The sequence below is a fragment of the Osmia lignaria genome, chromosome 9, assembly GCF_051020975.1.
Source record: "Osmia lignaria lignaria isolate PbOS001 chromosome 9, iyOsmLign1, whole genome shotgun sequence".
Classification (NCBI taxonomy): Eukaryota; Metazoa; Arthropoda; class Insecta; order Hymenoptera; family Megachilidae; genus Osmia; species Osmia lignaria.
In genome coordinates, this window is record NC_135040.1 from 9724903 (window position 1) to 9742342 (window position 17440).

The following is a 17440-nucleotide window of genomic DNA, read 5'->3' on the forward strand; positions in this document are numbered from 1 at the left end:
CTCTTAACCAAAGCAGTCTACATTACATCTTTTCGACTTACTCTTTTTACCTAGAATTAGGGGTATGCGGGTATCCACAATTTCGAGATCCGGCTGAAGGCTCGGGTACCCGCACCCCTTTATCTAAAATTCATCACCATCCGAATTGTGTCACCAGTTACAGAACACCCTGCATATTAACTCCTAAACACACGAATACCTTAAACAGGACATTACCTGTATGTCCCAAGTAATATCCAAGAATCCCTGTTCAACAATTTCATTCAACAAAGACCAAGTATAATAGTTGAAGCTTGCTATTTGTCTCTAATCGAAACGGTTTGGTAGATGAATGCAAATAATAAAACTGTAGCTTAAACAAGTACTAAAGCAAATCGGCTGAAACTAAAGTGCATCGATATTAACGTGTGTGAACAGTTGTGTTTGCAGCTGGATCCGAGCGATCTTCCGGCGCACCCGCTCAACCGGAGAGACCACCGCCCCCGCTTCCCCCGCCACGCTTTCCGAACAGCGGTGTCTGACAATGGGAAACAGCTCCTCTTAATATTGGTAATCTAGTGATCATGAACGCGTCAATCCCACTGCCGTTACTGCTCACCACAAACAGCCTCACATTGGAGAATCAATTGTACGAGATCATCACGGAGAGGAGCAAGGCATGCGCGGCATTCTTGAGGAACAGTCTACGAAGGGCGGTTAACGCGACAATTATTAGCTGGAGCGTCACGGACAACTACGAGAATAATGTGTCGTGCAATCATGCCTAAGAAAACGAGACGAAAGACGTTCGACGGTACGAACGAGTTTACGAAAATGATCAGAGTCTTGTTATATTAGACGAACGTTTCGACGATGAACGATGACTCGTTTAAGCGAGAGATTATGTTCGATAACACCTAACCGATAGGTGCTGGTCACAAGATCTAAATGCTCGTTGTTTCGCGGATCTTTCAGCAAGACGTTACGATTTTCTAAATAAATTAGAGCGGCGGTTCAGTTTGGGGGATGATAGATACACCGAGTCGAAATTCAACTCTTCCTTCGATCATAAGAGCCGGTGATTCTTTCAAGTAAAAGATACAATTGATAAATTCATTAATAGTAAAATTATTTGGTTGCAACAAGGAACAGTAATTATAATTAAAATACTTTTGTAACAGATAATGTAATTGCAACTTTAGTCTAATTAAAATTGATATTTCGACTCGGGATGATTCGTTGATAACGAGAATTAATCGATACGATTACGATCGAGGCTGAGAAAATTAGATAGAAACGAGGTAACGAATATCCTCGAAAAAAAATAATAAAGAATCTAAATAAATGTTGCGAAAGTGATTGTGCCTAGATACATGTTTGAAAAAAATGATTAAGAAATTGGACCGTGATCACTACAAGCATTTGGACTTCGTGCGACACATCGAAGAATAATAGAACGTATAATTGATAGTTGCGACGAATCGTTTAACGAAACCCCACAGGAAGAATGAAAGGTGTATATCTATATATACATATATATACTTCACTTTTATATACGTTCATTTCATATACGATTTATTGAAAATTGTACGTCTTTTTGTATCACTGTCGTCTTTATATCTCGTTGCACTGTACTACAACTTACACCCCCGTTCATAAGTATCCGGACACATTCTAAAACAGAATACTCTTTGTAAAATTTTAATTACTGGTAACTTCTAAGTGCATTGACCGATCTCGATAAAATTTTCAGCATACACATAACTTATTTGAATCTACGGAAGACATATTTTAAATTTTCATTACAGGCTCGAATAAAAAAGTTAAAAAATTGCCTTCTACTATTTTTGTCGCGACTGCGACAAACTGTAATTTTATTAAAACGACAAAAGCTAGTATATTAATTTTTATAACGCCTCAATAAATCTCAAGTCATTTGGTCCAATTTTACAAAGAGTATTCTGTTTTAGAAGGTGTCCGGATACTTATGAACGGGGGTGTATGTGTTGATCGATCAATTGAATTCGATGAGTGTTACGATTACGAATCTGGTATCGACCAAATCGTTAAAAAAAAAAAAAAAAGAACGAAGCCTATGTGTGTTTAATAGTTCGAAAATGATAGACGTACAACTATAGAAACGTTGTTCTTATACGGTGCCTCACAGAAACAACATTTTACAAAATTCGTCGATCGTTTTATCTTATAAAAGTACAGGGACGCAGTGGTACAAACGAGAGGGTGTCATTTATTACGATAACAAATTTTTCATTTCAAATTATTTCAAAAATTTTATTTAACATGTCGAGTGTCACAATAAAAATACTTTCATTTTCTTTAGTTATGTTCGATAACACCAAGCCGTTGACTGCCATTGTTTTTGTTGACTTAAATTTCATTTCTTTTACACTTAGATAAAATCATAAATTTTATTAAATCTTAATTATAAAAGATACAAAGAGCTAATTTTGAAATTTAAATTTTCAATTTCCAATCCTATAAAATTTGTCTTCTTTGCTTTTTTTTTAATTATTAAAAAAATCTTAGTTTCCTTTATTACAACGTGACAGCCAACATGTTAAAAGTGACTTCACTTTTCAAACAATAATTATTTGGTTAAAACGAAAAAGCAAAGAAAAAAGAAATAAGTATTAAAACCTTCTTTCATTGGTTTAATGCAATAATAGTTTAAATGTTATATACACGAAAGTTTCGCACGAGAGTTCATCACCCCTTCGATTGAACCACAATTAATCGGTAGTACCTTGTACATTCGGAGGCATGCCTTTTCTTACTACCTTTTGTCGTTAATGTTTTACACCGAAATGCACGTAATTCGATGTTAGGCAAACTCTTTTAGGGGAAGAAAATTTCCCTCGTATGTACATAAATGTATATACTGTATACTTCTATGGTACTTAACACGTCGACGCATAAGAGACAAGAAAAATGTATGATAATCCTATACTATTTGATATAGTATATTCAATTCCCTATTATTAACCAAACACGAAAACTATGTCGTATAAGAAGTATACAAAAATTGTTTTACTCGAGTCACAGCGAATATCGACTGGTAAACACAGTTACCTTTTAAAGCACCCTATTTTACGTTAAATAACGAAAGAATTTTTAATGAAAATCACTGTTCGATAGATTATATTAAACGCGCAACAACAGTCATGATTAATTAATGAAATATTAGAATGTTATTGAAAGAAAAAAATGATTTCAACTTCTTATTTTTCTGCTTACGAGTTGGTAAATATAGACTATCTTTCGTTTGATAATTATTAAAAAAAAAAAGAAAAAAAAATGAAATAATCAGCACTGAAGAATACATTAACACCGTGGATTTAAAAAACCACCTCCCTCGTTAGCTTATATTCGATAAAACTAAACGCAACTTCGAATCGGTTCACTATCGAGATACTTGCGGTATAATCGCGATATAATATTGTAGAATAGAAGAAATAAATAAAATAAATAAATAACATCATGTGCAGTGAATCGCGTGTTGTAACTTAACGAAAGAAATAAAAAAGAACAAAAAAAAGAAGGTATAAACTTTTAATTATAAGCTGTCCGAATCATACAGAATCAGTGAGAAAGGCAATAAAGCTATTGAACTGAAGGAAAAAATAAATAAATAAATAAATATGCTAAAGTAGATCTCCTTGCATTATAGCGTTATCAGAATTCCAACTATTGATTATTGATAGTTAGGCTAGAAAATATACGTACATTAGCTACTAGTTTGTTAGTAGCACAATGTAACTGGCGAACGATCGCAAAACTTCGTTAATTAATTATCATACACGTACGATGACACAGCAGGATGAAACTGTACGTTTTCTCACTCGTGTTAGGGGTGTAAAAAATAATCGCGAACCCGAGTGCTGATAGCATATCCATTCTTTCGAGTCATTAAGAAAGGCTTAAACTATGATAATTATAACCGTAGTTGCAATTATTCAATTTTCGATTTCGATTAAAAATTAATCATCCGATCGGTTTAAGTTGATTCCATCGTATATTCCATCACGGCATTTGACCCGACGCGCGACGTTCAACCTGTTAAACGAATGTTTCAACTATGATTTATATTTGCAAAATTCCACTGTTCTTCTTCGTTGGCAATCATCCTATTGAGAAAAGGCATGCTGTGATATATTATACGTTCACTGAAGCAACCAGAACAAGATTACCTGTATCTAAAAGAATGAATAATCTACGAACAAATTTTCTACCTTCGTCACGATTAACATTCTAATTAATTAGTCTCGTTAGACGAGTGCAGTTATACTCGCATACGCGTATGAATTTTGCAAGAAAAAACAAAAGAGTAACAAACAGGAGATGTTTCTCTTGTATCGCGAAGGTCTAAAAAACAAAAGATGTAGGTGTTCGAAGTGCTTTCAGAAACACTTTTTCATGTACCAGAAAATTAATTTTCACTATAAAATTCATTCACACGTAAATGATAATGTTAAGTAATTCGTTTCTAAAACTGTAATATTATACATATATATAAAAACTGATAAACATTATGGAAAAACCTATTTCGCACTCACCACGAACTTTGATAAATGAATCAAGCAATGATCGCGTACATAGATTCGAGTCAATGATATAATATATTAAATTCACTGAGTATTTGCAACATTTATAGAGCCTTAAAAGGAAGAATTGGTACAGTCCAGGAAAGTGATCACAATAACGATTTGTAAAAATAAGTTCACTGCCACTCAAACGACTTGTGCTCATTGACGAGCACCGATTATTCCAAATGTGAATGTGTACAGTTATGTGAAAAGTATTTATAACCTAATTATTAATTAGAATTATGTAAAATTAAATAGCATGTAATAATTATTAAGAATGGTATACATAATGTAGGGTACAGATAAAGAAATCCATTCATTGCAGAGCTATTATATTCCAAATGAAAAGAAAAAACTGTATGCCTGCTCATTTGTATATTATACGTAAATCTTAGCACGAAAATAAGTTTTTCTCTGGCAAAAAAGATGATAAATTGATTTTTTTTGTTTTTATAATGATTATTTCATCCAAAATTTATTATTTTTCTTTCAATTTAAATTGGATCTTTAGTAACATTTCATAAAACATCATATATGTTTAAATGTTTTCAATGATTTATACAAATTCTTTTTTCTTAATTGAAACATGTTTATTTTGTTCTTGCTAAATATTTCTTTCTTCTCTAAACAAACTTCCTGCAGAACCATATTACACATTTTCAATCTATGCAATATAATTTCAGATTGTATTAGTGCAAACAACTGTGAACCTGTAACATTACAAATATCGTTTCATTTGCAATTGTATATATGCGTAGCAATTGTCTATAATACTTTAATTACTTATGATTAATGTATTTAAGCTGAACAGATAAATTTAAGTGGAAAATCATACACATCTTTTAAAATCTACAAATAAAAATATTTATTAAGTAAAATCGAAGTGTTTTTAATTACTCTATAGGAATCAAATACCACCTATTAAATATTCAATTAAATTATATTTCAAGTAGAAAAAACAATTATGTACAAATTTATTTTGTTATTCTAGAATATTATGGTTTACATTCTTGATGATAAGGTTCTAAAGTTCGAAAATCTCTCCATGTCGGTGGTAAAGCACTGTGCAGGTGTAAGCCGCAACGCTTACACGGATCACTAAATAAATTATTCAGACTATGAAACCAAGTCTGGAAAAAGAATAAAACATTTAAATAGTAAAATTTTGTATCATTAATATATTTATTATTCACAATTTTTTTCTACATATACACTTACCATAAACGATCGAACTGCTAATTCGGGTAGCGCAGGTGAATAAAAATGTAACATTGCAGCATGCGCATTTTCTGTTACTTTTCTGAAAACCTTGTGCCTTGATTCTGTCCATAAATCCATAGTCTCTCCATAGCCTTTTACCACTACCCATTCAATCATTAAGCCCTTGAATGCTATCACTCCTTTTAAAACATGGCCTAATGTAACATGTAATACTGCATTTGATGCAAATGGTCGAGACACAGAAACTGTCATATCATTAAATAATCTATCAAATGTAGCTATTAAGGAATCAACTTGTCTGTAAGAATAACAATATCAATAAAATTAGTGCATCTCATACTTTGAAATACCAATGTAATTTGACTTACTGTTGAGGAACATTATGATTGCTTGTTTGTATTCTTCCTCTTTTAGCTCTGCTAGGTGTATTATAGGAGCGTTTTAAGGAATTTTGACTAAGTAACATTTGAGCAACATTACTGTATTCATGGACTTTATCAGTCCATTTGTAACTATTGACTAATGTACCATATAATGCTTGTCTTTCTTGTGTTGTTTCTTGACTGAGATATGCTGTACTACCTAAATTAAATGGTCCTGGTGGTGGATTTAAACTGCTTACAGCTTGTTCAACATCTCTAAACATAAAGAAATATAAATTAAAATGTAATACAATACCTCACTTATAATAATATTAATACCTTAAATTAACATTGACAGTTGTTAAAAGTTCTTGCAATTCAAGTAGATATTTATTTTCTTTATTCTCCTCTCCATGGTCAGCTCTTAATCCATTTCCTAAAGAATCAAACACCTGACCAACACTTGAACGTAACACTTTGATTGCTGTTAATGCAGTCTGCAATTGCTCCATTTTGTGTTCTTAATATTACAGTAAACGAATAATTTTTTGCGGGATAAAATACATTAAAACGTAATAATTACGTATTTCTTTCAGAAATAGCATCAATACATAACCATCAAAACACCCAACACCATATATACCGCAGTTCACCAGAGTCCATAACTGCGACGCGCAGGTTGGAAGATGGTGGGGGAACGCAGCGAGCTCTCTGCTAATCGCTTTCCACTTCGTTTGGGAGTATCGCCAATCAGGGCGAAGATGCGCACTGGAGATGCGCGAAGAACGAAAACTGGTCTTTACGCAGTTATGGACTCTGGTGAACTGCGGTATAACGACACTAACCTAACTGGACTGGACTGGACTGGACATGCTATTATTTTCGGAAGGTTATGAATTTGTGCATCGAGAAAGAGCGCCATCTGCTCAACAGTATAAAAATGAGAAATACCACCGACGAGATACAGTTACAAGTACAGTCTTTCGTCGGTGCCATTGCTCATTATATCAGTCAGTGTTTCGAGCTCAGCCTTGCCATGTGTTATAGGGACCGCCGAGGGGTGCAGATCTAGTTACTAAACATACATGTACCCTTATGTCATTTTCTGCGTTCATTTAATTTGCTGTATTTATCTTCTTAGTTTATTGAATAAACTCATTAGGAGGAAAAACGTGTTGATTTTATTAGTCCTGTGTGCATCCTTTACATCCCTGATTTCTTTATATCTCATCTGCACCCCGTTACATCCTAGCATTATTTACATCCCAGCATTCCTTACATCACTTCATCACTTACACCCGCTGCATTCCTTACATCAATGCAACCCTTACATCCCTGCATCTCTTCATCCCTTACGTCACTGCATTCATTACATCCCAGCTTTCTTTATATCTATTCCTCCCTTATATCTTGGCAACCCTAACATCTCTGCATCCCTTACATCTCTGCGTCTCTTACATTCCTGCATCCCTTACATCTCTGCATTCCTTATATCCCTGCATTCTTTTCATCCCTATATTCTTTTCATCCCTACATTCTTTTCATCCCTACATTCCTTACATCTCTGCATCTCTCATAATAAATATATTGTAAAGATTGTTTCGAGTAAAGGTAAGTAAAGGAATTTCGCGAAAATTTCGAAAAACAGCGCCCCCTGGTGGCAAAAATGCGAACTAAAATTTCGATGTCGAATCAGCGCCATCTGGTTTCGGAAAAAGGAACCAAACCTTGCACCATTTCTGGCCCTCTGGCGGCAAAAATGTGAACTAAATTCTCGACGTCGAATCAGCGCCACCTGGTTTCGGAAAAAGGAACCAAACCTTGCACCATTTCTGGCCCTCTGGCGGCAAAAATGTGAACTAAATTCTCGACGTCGAATCAGCGCCATCTGGTTTCGGAAAAAGGAACTAAATCATGCCAAAATTTTGGCCCTCTAGCGGCAAAAATGTGAACTAAATTTTCGATGTCGAGTCAGCGCCCTCTGGTGGGAGAGAAAGGAACTAACTTTCGCAAAAATTTTGGCCCTCTGGCGTTGAAGATGAAGACTAAATTTGGTCTGATTTTCTGCTGTTTGATACCAGAATATAAGGAATGTAGGGCATTAGATAAATAACTCGGAAATGGGATTGGTTAAATTAAATAATAACTCATTGTCAGTTGTTTTTTTTTAAATTATTTATTTGCATGAAGTGAATACAATTTAATCAAACAGTTATGTTTGACTGATGTCGAAAAAAAAAAAATAAGAATGAAAGGGAGTGACAATTGGTTTTGTCAGATGTCAGTCTGAAGTGCGGCAAAAGATGGGCTGGTAAAACAGGCACGATTATCATATCGGCTGTGCTTTCTGCATGGAGACTGTGCATTTGGGGGTATCAGGGACTCCTTAAATCATTACCCCTTGAAGACAGCGGCATGTCCAGTCTTTTGCATATGTAGTCACTGCAACTGCAACTTCTTTATTTTCGATAATTTCGTTCGAGATAAAATGGCGACGTACATGGAACGTAGTATAACATTAACAACATTTTCACATTTGCTAAATGTTTAAACGTTAAAAGTTCGTAAAGTGGCGATAAATCACTTTGAAATTTGAGAAATTTGTAATAATTGTTGCAGAAAATAATTGTTAGGGTATCTAACCTATAATACTTCGGTGCGTTACATGTTGTGCTTATTCTACTAATATTTTGTTTTGACATTTCTGCTCGGAAAAATATTTTTAAAAATCTCAATAATAATTCGGAAACATGCATACGTCTGGAGATTTTGTCATACACGGCGGTAATAGCGCGTTTGCAAACAGGCAGAAATTGCTGTTTGACAAGCTGTCAAATGCAGAACAAGAGTGTAACAAGAATAAGAGCACTATTGAATCTACAGAGATGGACATAGATGTTGATGAACAGAAAAAATCTTTGGTTCCAAGGCATGGTCAAAAACGTAAAAGTGAAACAAAGAGGTTTCGTGGTAAAGAAAGTATTTTTAAGAGACCAGAGGGCCCAGCACCACGTGCCAGCAACAGAAATGTACCAGATTATCATAAAAATCCTCATAAATGGACAAAGTATAGTTTAGATGACGTGTCTAATGATGACATGACAGAACAAAGCAACACAAGGGCTGCATTGTCCTTTTTAAAAGAATTAAAAACAAGAAGATCTATTGAAATAAATGATGTAGAAATGGATGTAGATGACCCTAATTTGATTGATAAGAATCAGTCTAAGATAGTATTTAAATCCAGAAAGAATAAAACAACTTCAAATATTCAATTCAAGAAACCTGAAAATGAAATAGAAAATACAGATGATAATGATGCAGTTGTAATTGATGATGAAGACAAGCCAACATTTAAAAGTAGCAAGGTTATTATGCCAGAATATATTGTTGGTCAAAAACAGAAAAAGAAAAGCAAGAAAGAAAAGCCTGCAAAAAAAATTGATCAATCAAAACAACTAAAATTGGATCACTTAGAAGAAGCTGATGAAGAAGAGGATTAAATGTACATAATGCACCTCACATTAATGCAGCAGATATAATTGTACCTATCAAGTTGTGTAATTCAAATATTTGATATATTTTATTGATTAATGTATTTTAAATCTAGTAATAATAAAGTATTGCGTATTAGTTTAAGCAGAAAATAATCTTATCTTCTACTTAAAGAAAGTTTACCTGTTAATTATTATACATTGTTCTTGATTCTTTAAATTTTAAATAAAACCGCTGTGGAAGGTTTTTCCGGGGATCATGCGATTGCGCATATGTATCGCAAGTCGTGACTACTTCCTGTCGGCTTTAGTTGATGCTATTCAAAAGTTCTCAGCTTATTTTTACAATTTTTCAGTTTTACTGTCAGTAATGCTGTTTAGTGAGCGAAACAGAATCAATTGAAATTTGGTAAGTTACGTGATATATCCTTAATAGATCATATAATTCGTTAAATGATGACAAAAAATTTATTTATTCGATGGGAGGGGGTAATTTTATAACCTATACGCATACAACTCTGTTACGAATTCAAAATGGCGTGTTATCGGTGAAAGAAAAAACGTAGGCGAATTTACGTTTCGACGTTGTGCTAAATTTGTCGTTTACGTTTCTATATTCGGTGAATTTAATTGTCTTGCCAGGAAAGTAAGAAACCGATAGAGGTTATGACACTATTCTCGTGTGTGTCGTTCTAGGAAGTTTGTTATATATTGATACTCGAGGTACGGATTTAATAATGCAGGAAATCGTCCTAGCAGCCTTCTCCGTGATATCGAGTCTGCTCATAGTATTTGGCCTGGTGCTGCTGGGTAAGAACGACAGATAGTAACGTTCCGTTATTGCTGCGCGGTATGCAGAGAGTTTCGAAACCTTGTTACCCGAGCTGTCGAATAGTCATATAGTTTCGAAGTCGAAGGTATAGTAGGAGAGCTTGACTATATACTTAACCTCTATCATCACGTGTATGCGCATTATCGACGACTATTCTCGACTGTAAATATTTAAGACGTTTCTTGTTTCATAGTATTTTAATATTTCTATATTGTTAATGGAAAAATTTGCTGTAATTGTATTGCACTATCTTTTATCTATACTGTTTTAAGTATGTCGTATAGTGTACTTCAGTTGAGTATTTTTATTACAACTATGTAGAATAAATAATCTAAAACCACAAATGTATAATCCTTGTGGTTGCTGTAGTATTTGTAATTTAAATTGTTTACTTAGTATATAATCGTTTATATTCATAGACATATTTGTTTTTTTACAGGTTGGTATTTAGTTTGGAAATTTTTCCTTTCACGCTTCCGATTTGTTCGAGAACTATTGGGTGGAATGAGTGAATCTTCATCCGTCAATGATTTAAAAAACGGTAGATCTCGTATGAAAAAGATTCGCAGGGATTAAGGCTGTATTTGCAAATTTGAGATAGATTACTAGGCAATATCCAAGGAAGCTTCTAAAAAGAGAACAGACCAAAGTGAATTTATCTTTCATTCATATATCTACAATATTTTAACTTGTGAAAATGTCTATAAACATACGCTGTGCAACAACAGATGATCTGTTAAATATACAACATTGTAACTTACAATGCCTACCTGAAAATTATCAGATGAAATATTATTTATATCATGCACTTTCTTGGCCACAATTGAGTTACGTAGCTGAAGATGAAAAAGGCAGGATAGTAGGATATGTCCTTGCTAAAATGGAAGAGGATTGCGAGGATAATCCACACGGTCACATTACCAGTTTGGCAGTGAAAAGATCTCACAGAAGACTTGGTATTGCACAAAAGCTTATGAATCAGGCTTCTAGAGCAATGGTCGAATGTTTCGGAGCAAAATATGTTTCCCTGCATGTTCGTCGAAGTAACCGGGCAGCTTTAAATTTATATACAAGCAGTTTACAATTTGAAGTGTCAGAAGTCGAGCCGAAATATTATGCGGATGGAGAAGATGCGTATGCTATGAAACGAGATCTTAGCAGTTTCCATATGGAAAAAAATGCAGCTAAAGAAAAAGCTATCAAGGATGGTAATACGCACACACATACTGGCCGGTGCTGCGATCGTTCATAGTCAGCTTTGAACGTTTTTCTACAATTAGGTTCCAATTGATTTTTTGCATTATTAGTTCCATACTTCTGGATCTAAATCTGTCTTACACATGGGTATTTTTCATAAATGAAACTGTATGAAGAAGAAAAAAAGCATGAAAACATTGTAAATCAAGCATTATAGCTTGAATATTTGATGTGTATGTTCTGCTATTCTAAGAAATTCACAAATACTTGAACAGTGTGATCAAAAATTGACTGTGGTCACTTCGTGTCAATTCCCCGCACGCAGATTTTGATCTATTAATCGAGAATATTAGCATCATTTTTTGAGAAATAGTCACGTAATAAAAATAATTTCAAAGTACATGAAATCATGTACACTTATTTAGATTTATTTATTGAAGAAAAAAATAATAGTTTTTATTACGTGATTGCATTTTAAAAAGTCCAATTTTCAACTTGGGTGAATCAAATTTGGATCACTCTATACTAAGTATTTGTGTTCGTTCAAGCCTTACTTAAGACATATGAAATGTTTTATATGCTACTACTACGAAGGGGTGTATTTGTTAATAATTATGACGGGAAAAGAGAGACGTCTAAACTATTGTATGTACTTCAATACAAATTGAGTTAAAATGTTTCTAATGAATGTATTTGCGCGTAGTTAATTGATATATCATGTTATTTAAGACCCATGAATCTTAATATAATAAAGAAACTAAACTGGAAAAAATACGATCTTTTCATTTCACTACCTGTATACATATTTAATTAATCTTTATTGAACTATTGTAACTATAATATACATGTAACGCGCCAGTATACAAAATTATCATTCGGATTTTACCAAGCGAATCAAGTACGAACGGATATTAACTTTTTGAAAAAAACCTCGCATCTACTTCACGTAAAACAATTCTAATTATCTTTTCTAATTCTAAATACCTCGCGTATTTCCTTGAGTATAATTCGATGCTTAGAAATTAAAACTCGACAATTGCACAATGTCAAACATTTTTTTGTGTAACTGCTGCGTTGATACATTATTGTATTTGTGTATACATCATAATAGGAATAATTGTAATATACATATATATGTATATATATATATAAATATACTTATGTACACATTAAATGTCTTTAAATTAACACAATCGATTCAGTTCGAAGGACTTAAACGTTAATTAATCATCTGATTTCTTGATACACTTTAAGATTACTAATTACATTAATAGGTATTCAAAATTTAACGCAATAATAATTAACGATAAATCGTTGAATTATGATAAAATTCCAACCGGAAGTCTTCACTGACAACGAATTCCGTGGGTGCTCAATTAGAAGAAACTCCAGGTACCATGTACAATCAATTGAAATTACTTAAAGTAATAAAGACGATGCATAATTTATGCGTGTTTATTTTTAAATATATATATATATTCAAAGAAATAGTTCATCTAATAGCATGTCACGATTATCAGAATAAGATTCAACGAGAATGTGATAAGCACCTATCGGTATCGACTATGTATAAATTCTAAATATACAGTAAACTCTAAATGCCTGAAAAATGCATTTTATCATACAAATACGCTCCGCCAATAAATTATAATACAAGTTCCATAAACGAGTCCGTGTTCACGCGATATGCTCGGTTATATGGTATCTAAAAAATAAACTATAAGCTATATCGTAGCAAATGCTCTAAAAGTGCGGATTATTTATTGAAACGTATCTCATCGTTCCAACGATTCTCCAGTTTTCGCCGATTCAAAGAAGAAAACGAGAAAAGACTGCGTCTGATGGCGAAAAGTAAATACTTTGAAAGATGCATCGACCTTAAAGGTGCAATCATAATGTGTGGTTGTTGAATATTAAGGTAGATTAGTTTTTCGAACAATCAAAGAAGATAATTTGTCGTCTAAAGTTGGGAGAATACAATGAAAGAAAAAGAATTTCATTTATCTTCCTACATTTCTTTTCAATAACATTTCTAATCCTGCCAATTATAAAAGTACTTTAAGCTTATGCCAATGTCAAGAACGAATGATAAAAGTTTTATAATCAGCAGGAGATTTGACAATGATTGATTAAGTGATCGTGTATAAGGCGTATCGTTTTTCAAGTTATTGTTTTCGTTACTCCTGTAAGGGGAGTTTGATTGTGTCAAATCGTCTGATCGAAGTGATTGTATACATCTACAAATCGAATGGTTCTTTTTTTGCAAGTCTTCGCTGTGCGTTTGGATGATCCTGGAAGAGCCATAAAAAGGCTTGGGGCACGAAAAAGTCGTGCTCCTTTCAATAAAGTTGTATAAAATTTGCTTAAAATTGGCCTTCGAAAGGACAGATTTTACGTTTTTGTTTGCAGTGAAATTTTTGTATAAACCTCGCTGTTGCTCTTAATTGTAAAAAATTCCATATTGCATTCGTGGCTCTTTTCCTGGCAGCGCCGGAATGAGGGTGGGTCTAAGGGAGGCTACAGCCCAGGATCCAGAAATCTTAATCCGATCCTATTTCCTGGCATTGTGTTCTTTTCTCTAATTTTTTTTATCATCAACCTATATTCTCGTTTCACAGTAACGCGTGAACAAGTTTCTAAACGAAAACGTTTTCTTCGCAGCACACATCTATGACAATTAATTAACACGTTTGCATAGCGTTTCAAACGAGTCTCGTTTTTTAAGCAATCAATAATTCTTCGAGAGTCATTTCGAACGCGTTCCACACATGCTCTTATCTTTTACGTTGTTTAATTAGCTTCACATCTTCGGCTAACGACACGGTTACATATTCCCTATAAAAGTCTACGTTCTCTATATTCTCGAGTATACATTACAAAAATGCTTGTCTCGAAAGAGGTTCCCTTACGTTCTACGTACCTGTGGCTTTGGCAGTTGTGTATCTCTAAGTAACGATAGGCCTCGAGAACTCTCTATCGTGGTAAAGAGAGAAAGGTCTAGTTTTGGTCGAACGAAAAAGGAAGTCAGAACGATTCTCGTGGTTCAATTTCCTTTTCCATCGATTAAATGATCAGAGGTTTAATTTCTAAGTTCTATCCGAGTAATCTGAATAATAATTCTTATTAATCTTCTCCGTATTCTTAAGCTCGACTTTGATATCGAGTCTTAAGGGTTAGCTGCTCGTCTCTATCAAATGGGCAGTGTACACATGTCTACGATATAGATTGTTGCAATTAAATTTTAATAATTTTTCTGTTCTCGCAATGTTTCTGTAGGCAGAAACTGTTTGATCATTAGGATTGCCGACCAATCCAAGGAACTTGAAGGAGCGGCGGGTTTCGTGCGCCCTAACATAGTTTCTCCGAAGAATAATGAGAAATTCTTCTCAGCTAGCGCCTCGCCGAGCTTCTTCCGTATTTAAGATGAGGATCTGCTGTTTCAGCGCTCATGGTTGATGCGCGGCGTGAATCATCGCGACTTTTAGATCCTTGGCCAGATGGGAAACGTCCACCACGCTGTCGACCATCTCTTGAACGGCTGATACGCTTGGAAAGAATTGTGCTGCTTGTTTCGTCTTCGACACGGTCTGCGCCAAAGCTTCGTTCAGTGCGTTCGCACACTGCAGCACCCGTGTTCTCACGTCGTTTCTGGTCACGTTTCTATGTACCGTGTCACCTATATGCACTAGCCTGTGAGCGCTCAACACTACGAATTTTCCATGAGCCAGAAACACCTGTTAAGATAACGACAAATATTTTTGTTAATTCATTGCATTATCCTGTCAACTTGTACCAAGTTTGTGGTACTCGCCTTAGGTGGTTGGTTGTGTTCGACCGTCTGCATGAACGCGTCAATGGCATGAGTCAGGTGGTTGCCATGCGTGATCACCTGGGCGGCGTAGAAAGCTAACAATTGTTTGTCGTTGGGATCCATGGGTGTCGGTGTCGTGGGTGGCATTTGAATGGTCGCATGGTCCGACTCGGATACAACACGATCGAAATTACTACGGAGTTCCTGTGGCAACGATGCTCTTACTTCTTCCCTTTGCTTCGCGACTACTTCCCTCGAGTCTAGATTTACGTAATCGTAATCCTCGCCGGCACCGCTGTTATTACTGCTACCGGTCGAGATGATCGACGATCGTTTGAAGAGCAGCGTCGAGTTACCCTGTTGGTGAAGTTTTATAGATTAAAGTTAGAAAGAATAGATATCAAGGCATTAAAACTATTGTATTAGAAATAAAAGAACAAAACGGATATTCCTAAGACGTATATTCCTCCTCAATGGATACTCACCTGAATGAAACTGGCGACCTGACGAACGTCTTCCGTGAGTGCTCTAGCGCACGCAATCAGCTGATCGAGTGGATCCGGTTGCACCGTTGACAGAATGGTGGAAGGTGGGCCGTTAGTAGGTGTCAGAGTTTCGCTAGCCCCGCGGCAAAGTTTCTCGGCATCCCATTCCATCGCGTCCAATTCGGTGGCGGCTTCCTGTACGAGCTTGTCGGAATCACGAAGAGCCTTGACCAAGGGTCGCAATTTAGAAGCTAACCCTTTGTCTGGTGCTTTACCCGCGTTTCCTAGTGTTCCTGCGCAAAAATCATCGAAGTCCCCTTCAATTGAATCCTTTCTAGGAGCTGCTTCGTTAATTCGAAGCCGACCGGTTGTTCGTCGAGAGGCACTTTGCGTGTGGGCTGCTTCACCCTCGCGAAAATAATTCGAGTGTTCGTGGAAGAGGTTCTTTTCGTTCCGGTGCGTACATCTCGGTTGGTGGTAACGAGGATAGAATTTGGAACGATGGAAGGATTTTTTATTTTTATTACTTCAAGAATAATGAAAATATTTAAGAATTGAATTTCAAGGATTGAAGGATTAATAGAGGTTTTAGTTGTATGAATAATTAAAGTAAATAAGTGAAATTACCTTCAGCAAATTCAGCCAGGTCGTGCAAGGAGGTTCTAAGTCTAAGAGCAGCCAGCCTAAGATCCATTAAGGTAGCGTCTAATCGTTGAGCCGTTCTCCATCCGGGACTAACGAAGCCGAGTAACCTAGCTATCGCAGCTGATGCCTCGCTCTGCAGCCTTTGTAGACCTTCCAAAGCGGAGTCCAGCTCCAGAGGAAGCTCCTTGCTAACTGGAACGTCATAGATTTGCTGCGTTTGCGGCGGTGGCGGAGGTGTCGGTGTCTTTGGCACGGGTGTGTTCTGCCGGGACGGTAACGAGGAAGCTGGAAGACGCGATCGAGGTACATCGTAATCGGGGGCAGCCAGGCTCGATCTGAAACAGAAATATTTTTCTGTTAGTATATCACGATACATGCTTTTAATTGTGATACACCGAATAAAATTTCAAGATATTATATCTAAATATAAATTTTAGAACGTTAGACCGGAAAAGAAATTAAGTAGATTAAAAAGGGTTACTTTTTAGAAATCGTTACCATTGCTTTCGAAACGTAAAATTCTCTCAATGCAAGTCGGATTTCGACCTGAAATTGAGAACGAAACCTATTGCTCTTCTTGTTTTTTCGACCGTAAATGAAACCAATTCCCTCGAAAGTACAGTAGGAATGACCGCTGTTGGCACTGGTCCGGTATTTAAACTCGAGTTTCTAGAAATAAATCACTTCCTACCAGCTGTATGCCTCGTTACCTTAGCAAATGTACGAAGTTCAACGTTCTCGATGTTAATGCTTCGAATGACCTCATGGGATTATCATCCGAATAAAACAAAATTAGATGCTATTGAAAAT

At 35.4% G+C, this 17440-nt stretch overlaps 5 protein-coding genes across 17 annotated transcripts in view; 3 read left to right on the forward strand and 2 right to left on the reverse strand.

The window, feature by feature from the left end:
* Positions 1-2066, forward strand: part of Glut1 (Glucose transporter 1) — a 33573-nt gene extending 31507 nt beyond the window's left edge. For all 11 annotated transcript variants that reach the window (XR_013062820.1, XR_013062821.1, XR_013062822.1 and 8 more), the window contains one exon: positions 418-2066. Coding sequence is in view for 8 of the 11 variants with exons in the window: in XM_034334377.2 (XP_034190268.1) it covers positions 418-544 (127 nt within the window). In the remaining 3 variants the exon portion in view is untranslated. The remainder of the gene's footprint in view (positions 1-417) is intronic.
* A 3459-nt stretch (positions 2067-5525) lies between these two features.
* MED27 (mediator complex subunit 27) lies at positions 5526-7016 on the reverse strand. The gene is made up of 4 exons (XM_034334477.2): positions 6506-7016; positions 6173-6442; positions 5802-6102; positions 5526-5713 (listed from the first exon to the last, which is right to left on the reverse strand). The coding sequence occupies exons 1-4, from the start codon at positions 6676-6678 to the stop codon at positions 5579-5581; spliced, it is 879 nt and encodes a 292-aa protein (XP_034190368.1). The 5' UTR covers positions 6679-7016; the 3' UTR covers positions 5526-5578.
* A 1549-nt stretch (positions 7017-8565) lies between these two features.
* On the forward strand, positions 8566-9816 carry LOC117608571 (uncharacterized). The gene has a single exon (XM_034333911.2). The coding sequence runs from the start codon at positions 8917-8919 to the stop codon at positions 9667-9669; it is 753 nt and encodes a 250-aa protein (XP_034189802.1). The 5' UTR covers positions 8566-8916; the 3' UTR covers positions 9670-9816.
* A 357-nt stretch (positions 9817-10173) lies between these two features.
* On the forward strand, positions 10174-12437 carry vnc (GNAT family N-acetyltransferase vnc). Of its 2 annotated transcripts, none has more exons than XM_034333942.2 (2): positions 10174-10654; positions 10932-12437. In XM_034333942.2, the coding sequence occupies exon 2, from the start codon at positions 11190-11192 to the stop codon at positions 11742-11744; it is 555 nt and encodes a 184-aa protein (XP_034189833.1). In that variant the 5' UTR covers positions 10174-10654; positions 10932-11189; the 3' UTR covers positions 11745-12437. The 2 variants fall into 2 exon arrangements, with proteins under 2 accessions (XP_034189833.1, XP_034189815.1); XM_034333924.2 differs by having other exon boundaries at positions 10174-10577.
* A 706-nt stretch (positions 12438-13143) lies between these two features.
* The window catches only part of p130CAS (Serine_rich_CAS and FAT-like_CAS_C domain-containing protein p130CAS), a 46889-nt gene continuing 42592 nt past the window's right edge, over positions 13144-17440 (reverse strand). For both annotated transcript variants that reach the window (XM_034333799.2, XM_034333808.2), the window contains exons 6-9: positions 16613-16965; positions 15986-16278; positions 15501-15857; positions 13144-15423 (exon numbers count right to left, since the gene is read on the reverse strand). In XM_034333799.2, the coding sequence (XP_034189690.1) occupies positions 15136-15423; positions 15501-15857; positions 15986-16278; positions 16613-16965 (1291 nt within the window). In that variant the 3' untranslated portion in view covers positions 13144-15135. The remainder of the gene's footprint in view (positions 15424-15500; positions 15858-15985; positions 16279-16612; positions 16966-17440) is intronic.

Coding starts and splice junctions, on each gene's coding strand:
- LOC117608571 (XM_034333911.2), top strand. CDS start 8,917: ATGCATACGTCTGGAGATTTTGTCATACACGGCGGTAATAGCGCGTTT.
- vnc (XM_034333942.2), top strand. CDS start 11,190: ATGTCTATAAACATACGCTGTGCAACAACAGATGATCTGTTAAATATA.
- MED27 (XM_034334477.2), bottom strand. CDS start 6,678: ATGGAGCAATTGCAGACTGCATTAACAGCAATCAAAGTGTTACGTTCA. Junction 6,443..6,505: donor ACTGTCAATGTTAATTTAAG/GTATTAATATTA, acceptor CTTTATGTTTAG/AGATGTTGAACAAGCTGTAA. Junction 5,714..5,801: donor TAGCAGTTCGATCGTTTATG/GTAAGTGTATAT, acceptor TTCTTTTTCCAG/ACTTGGTTTCATAGTCTGAA.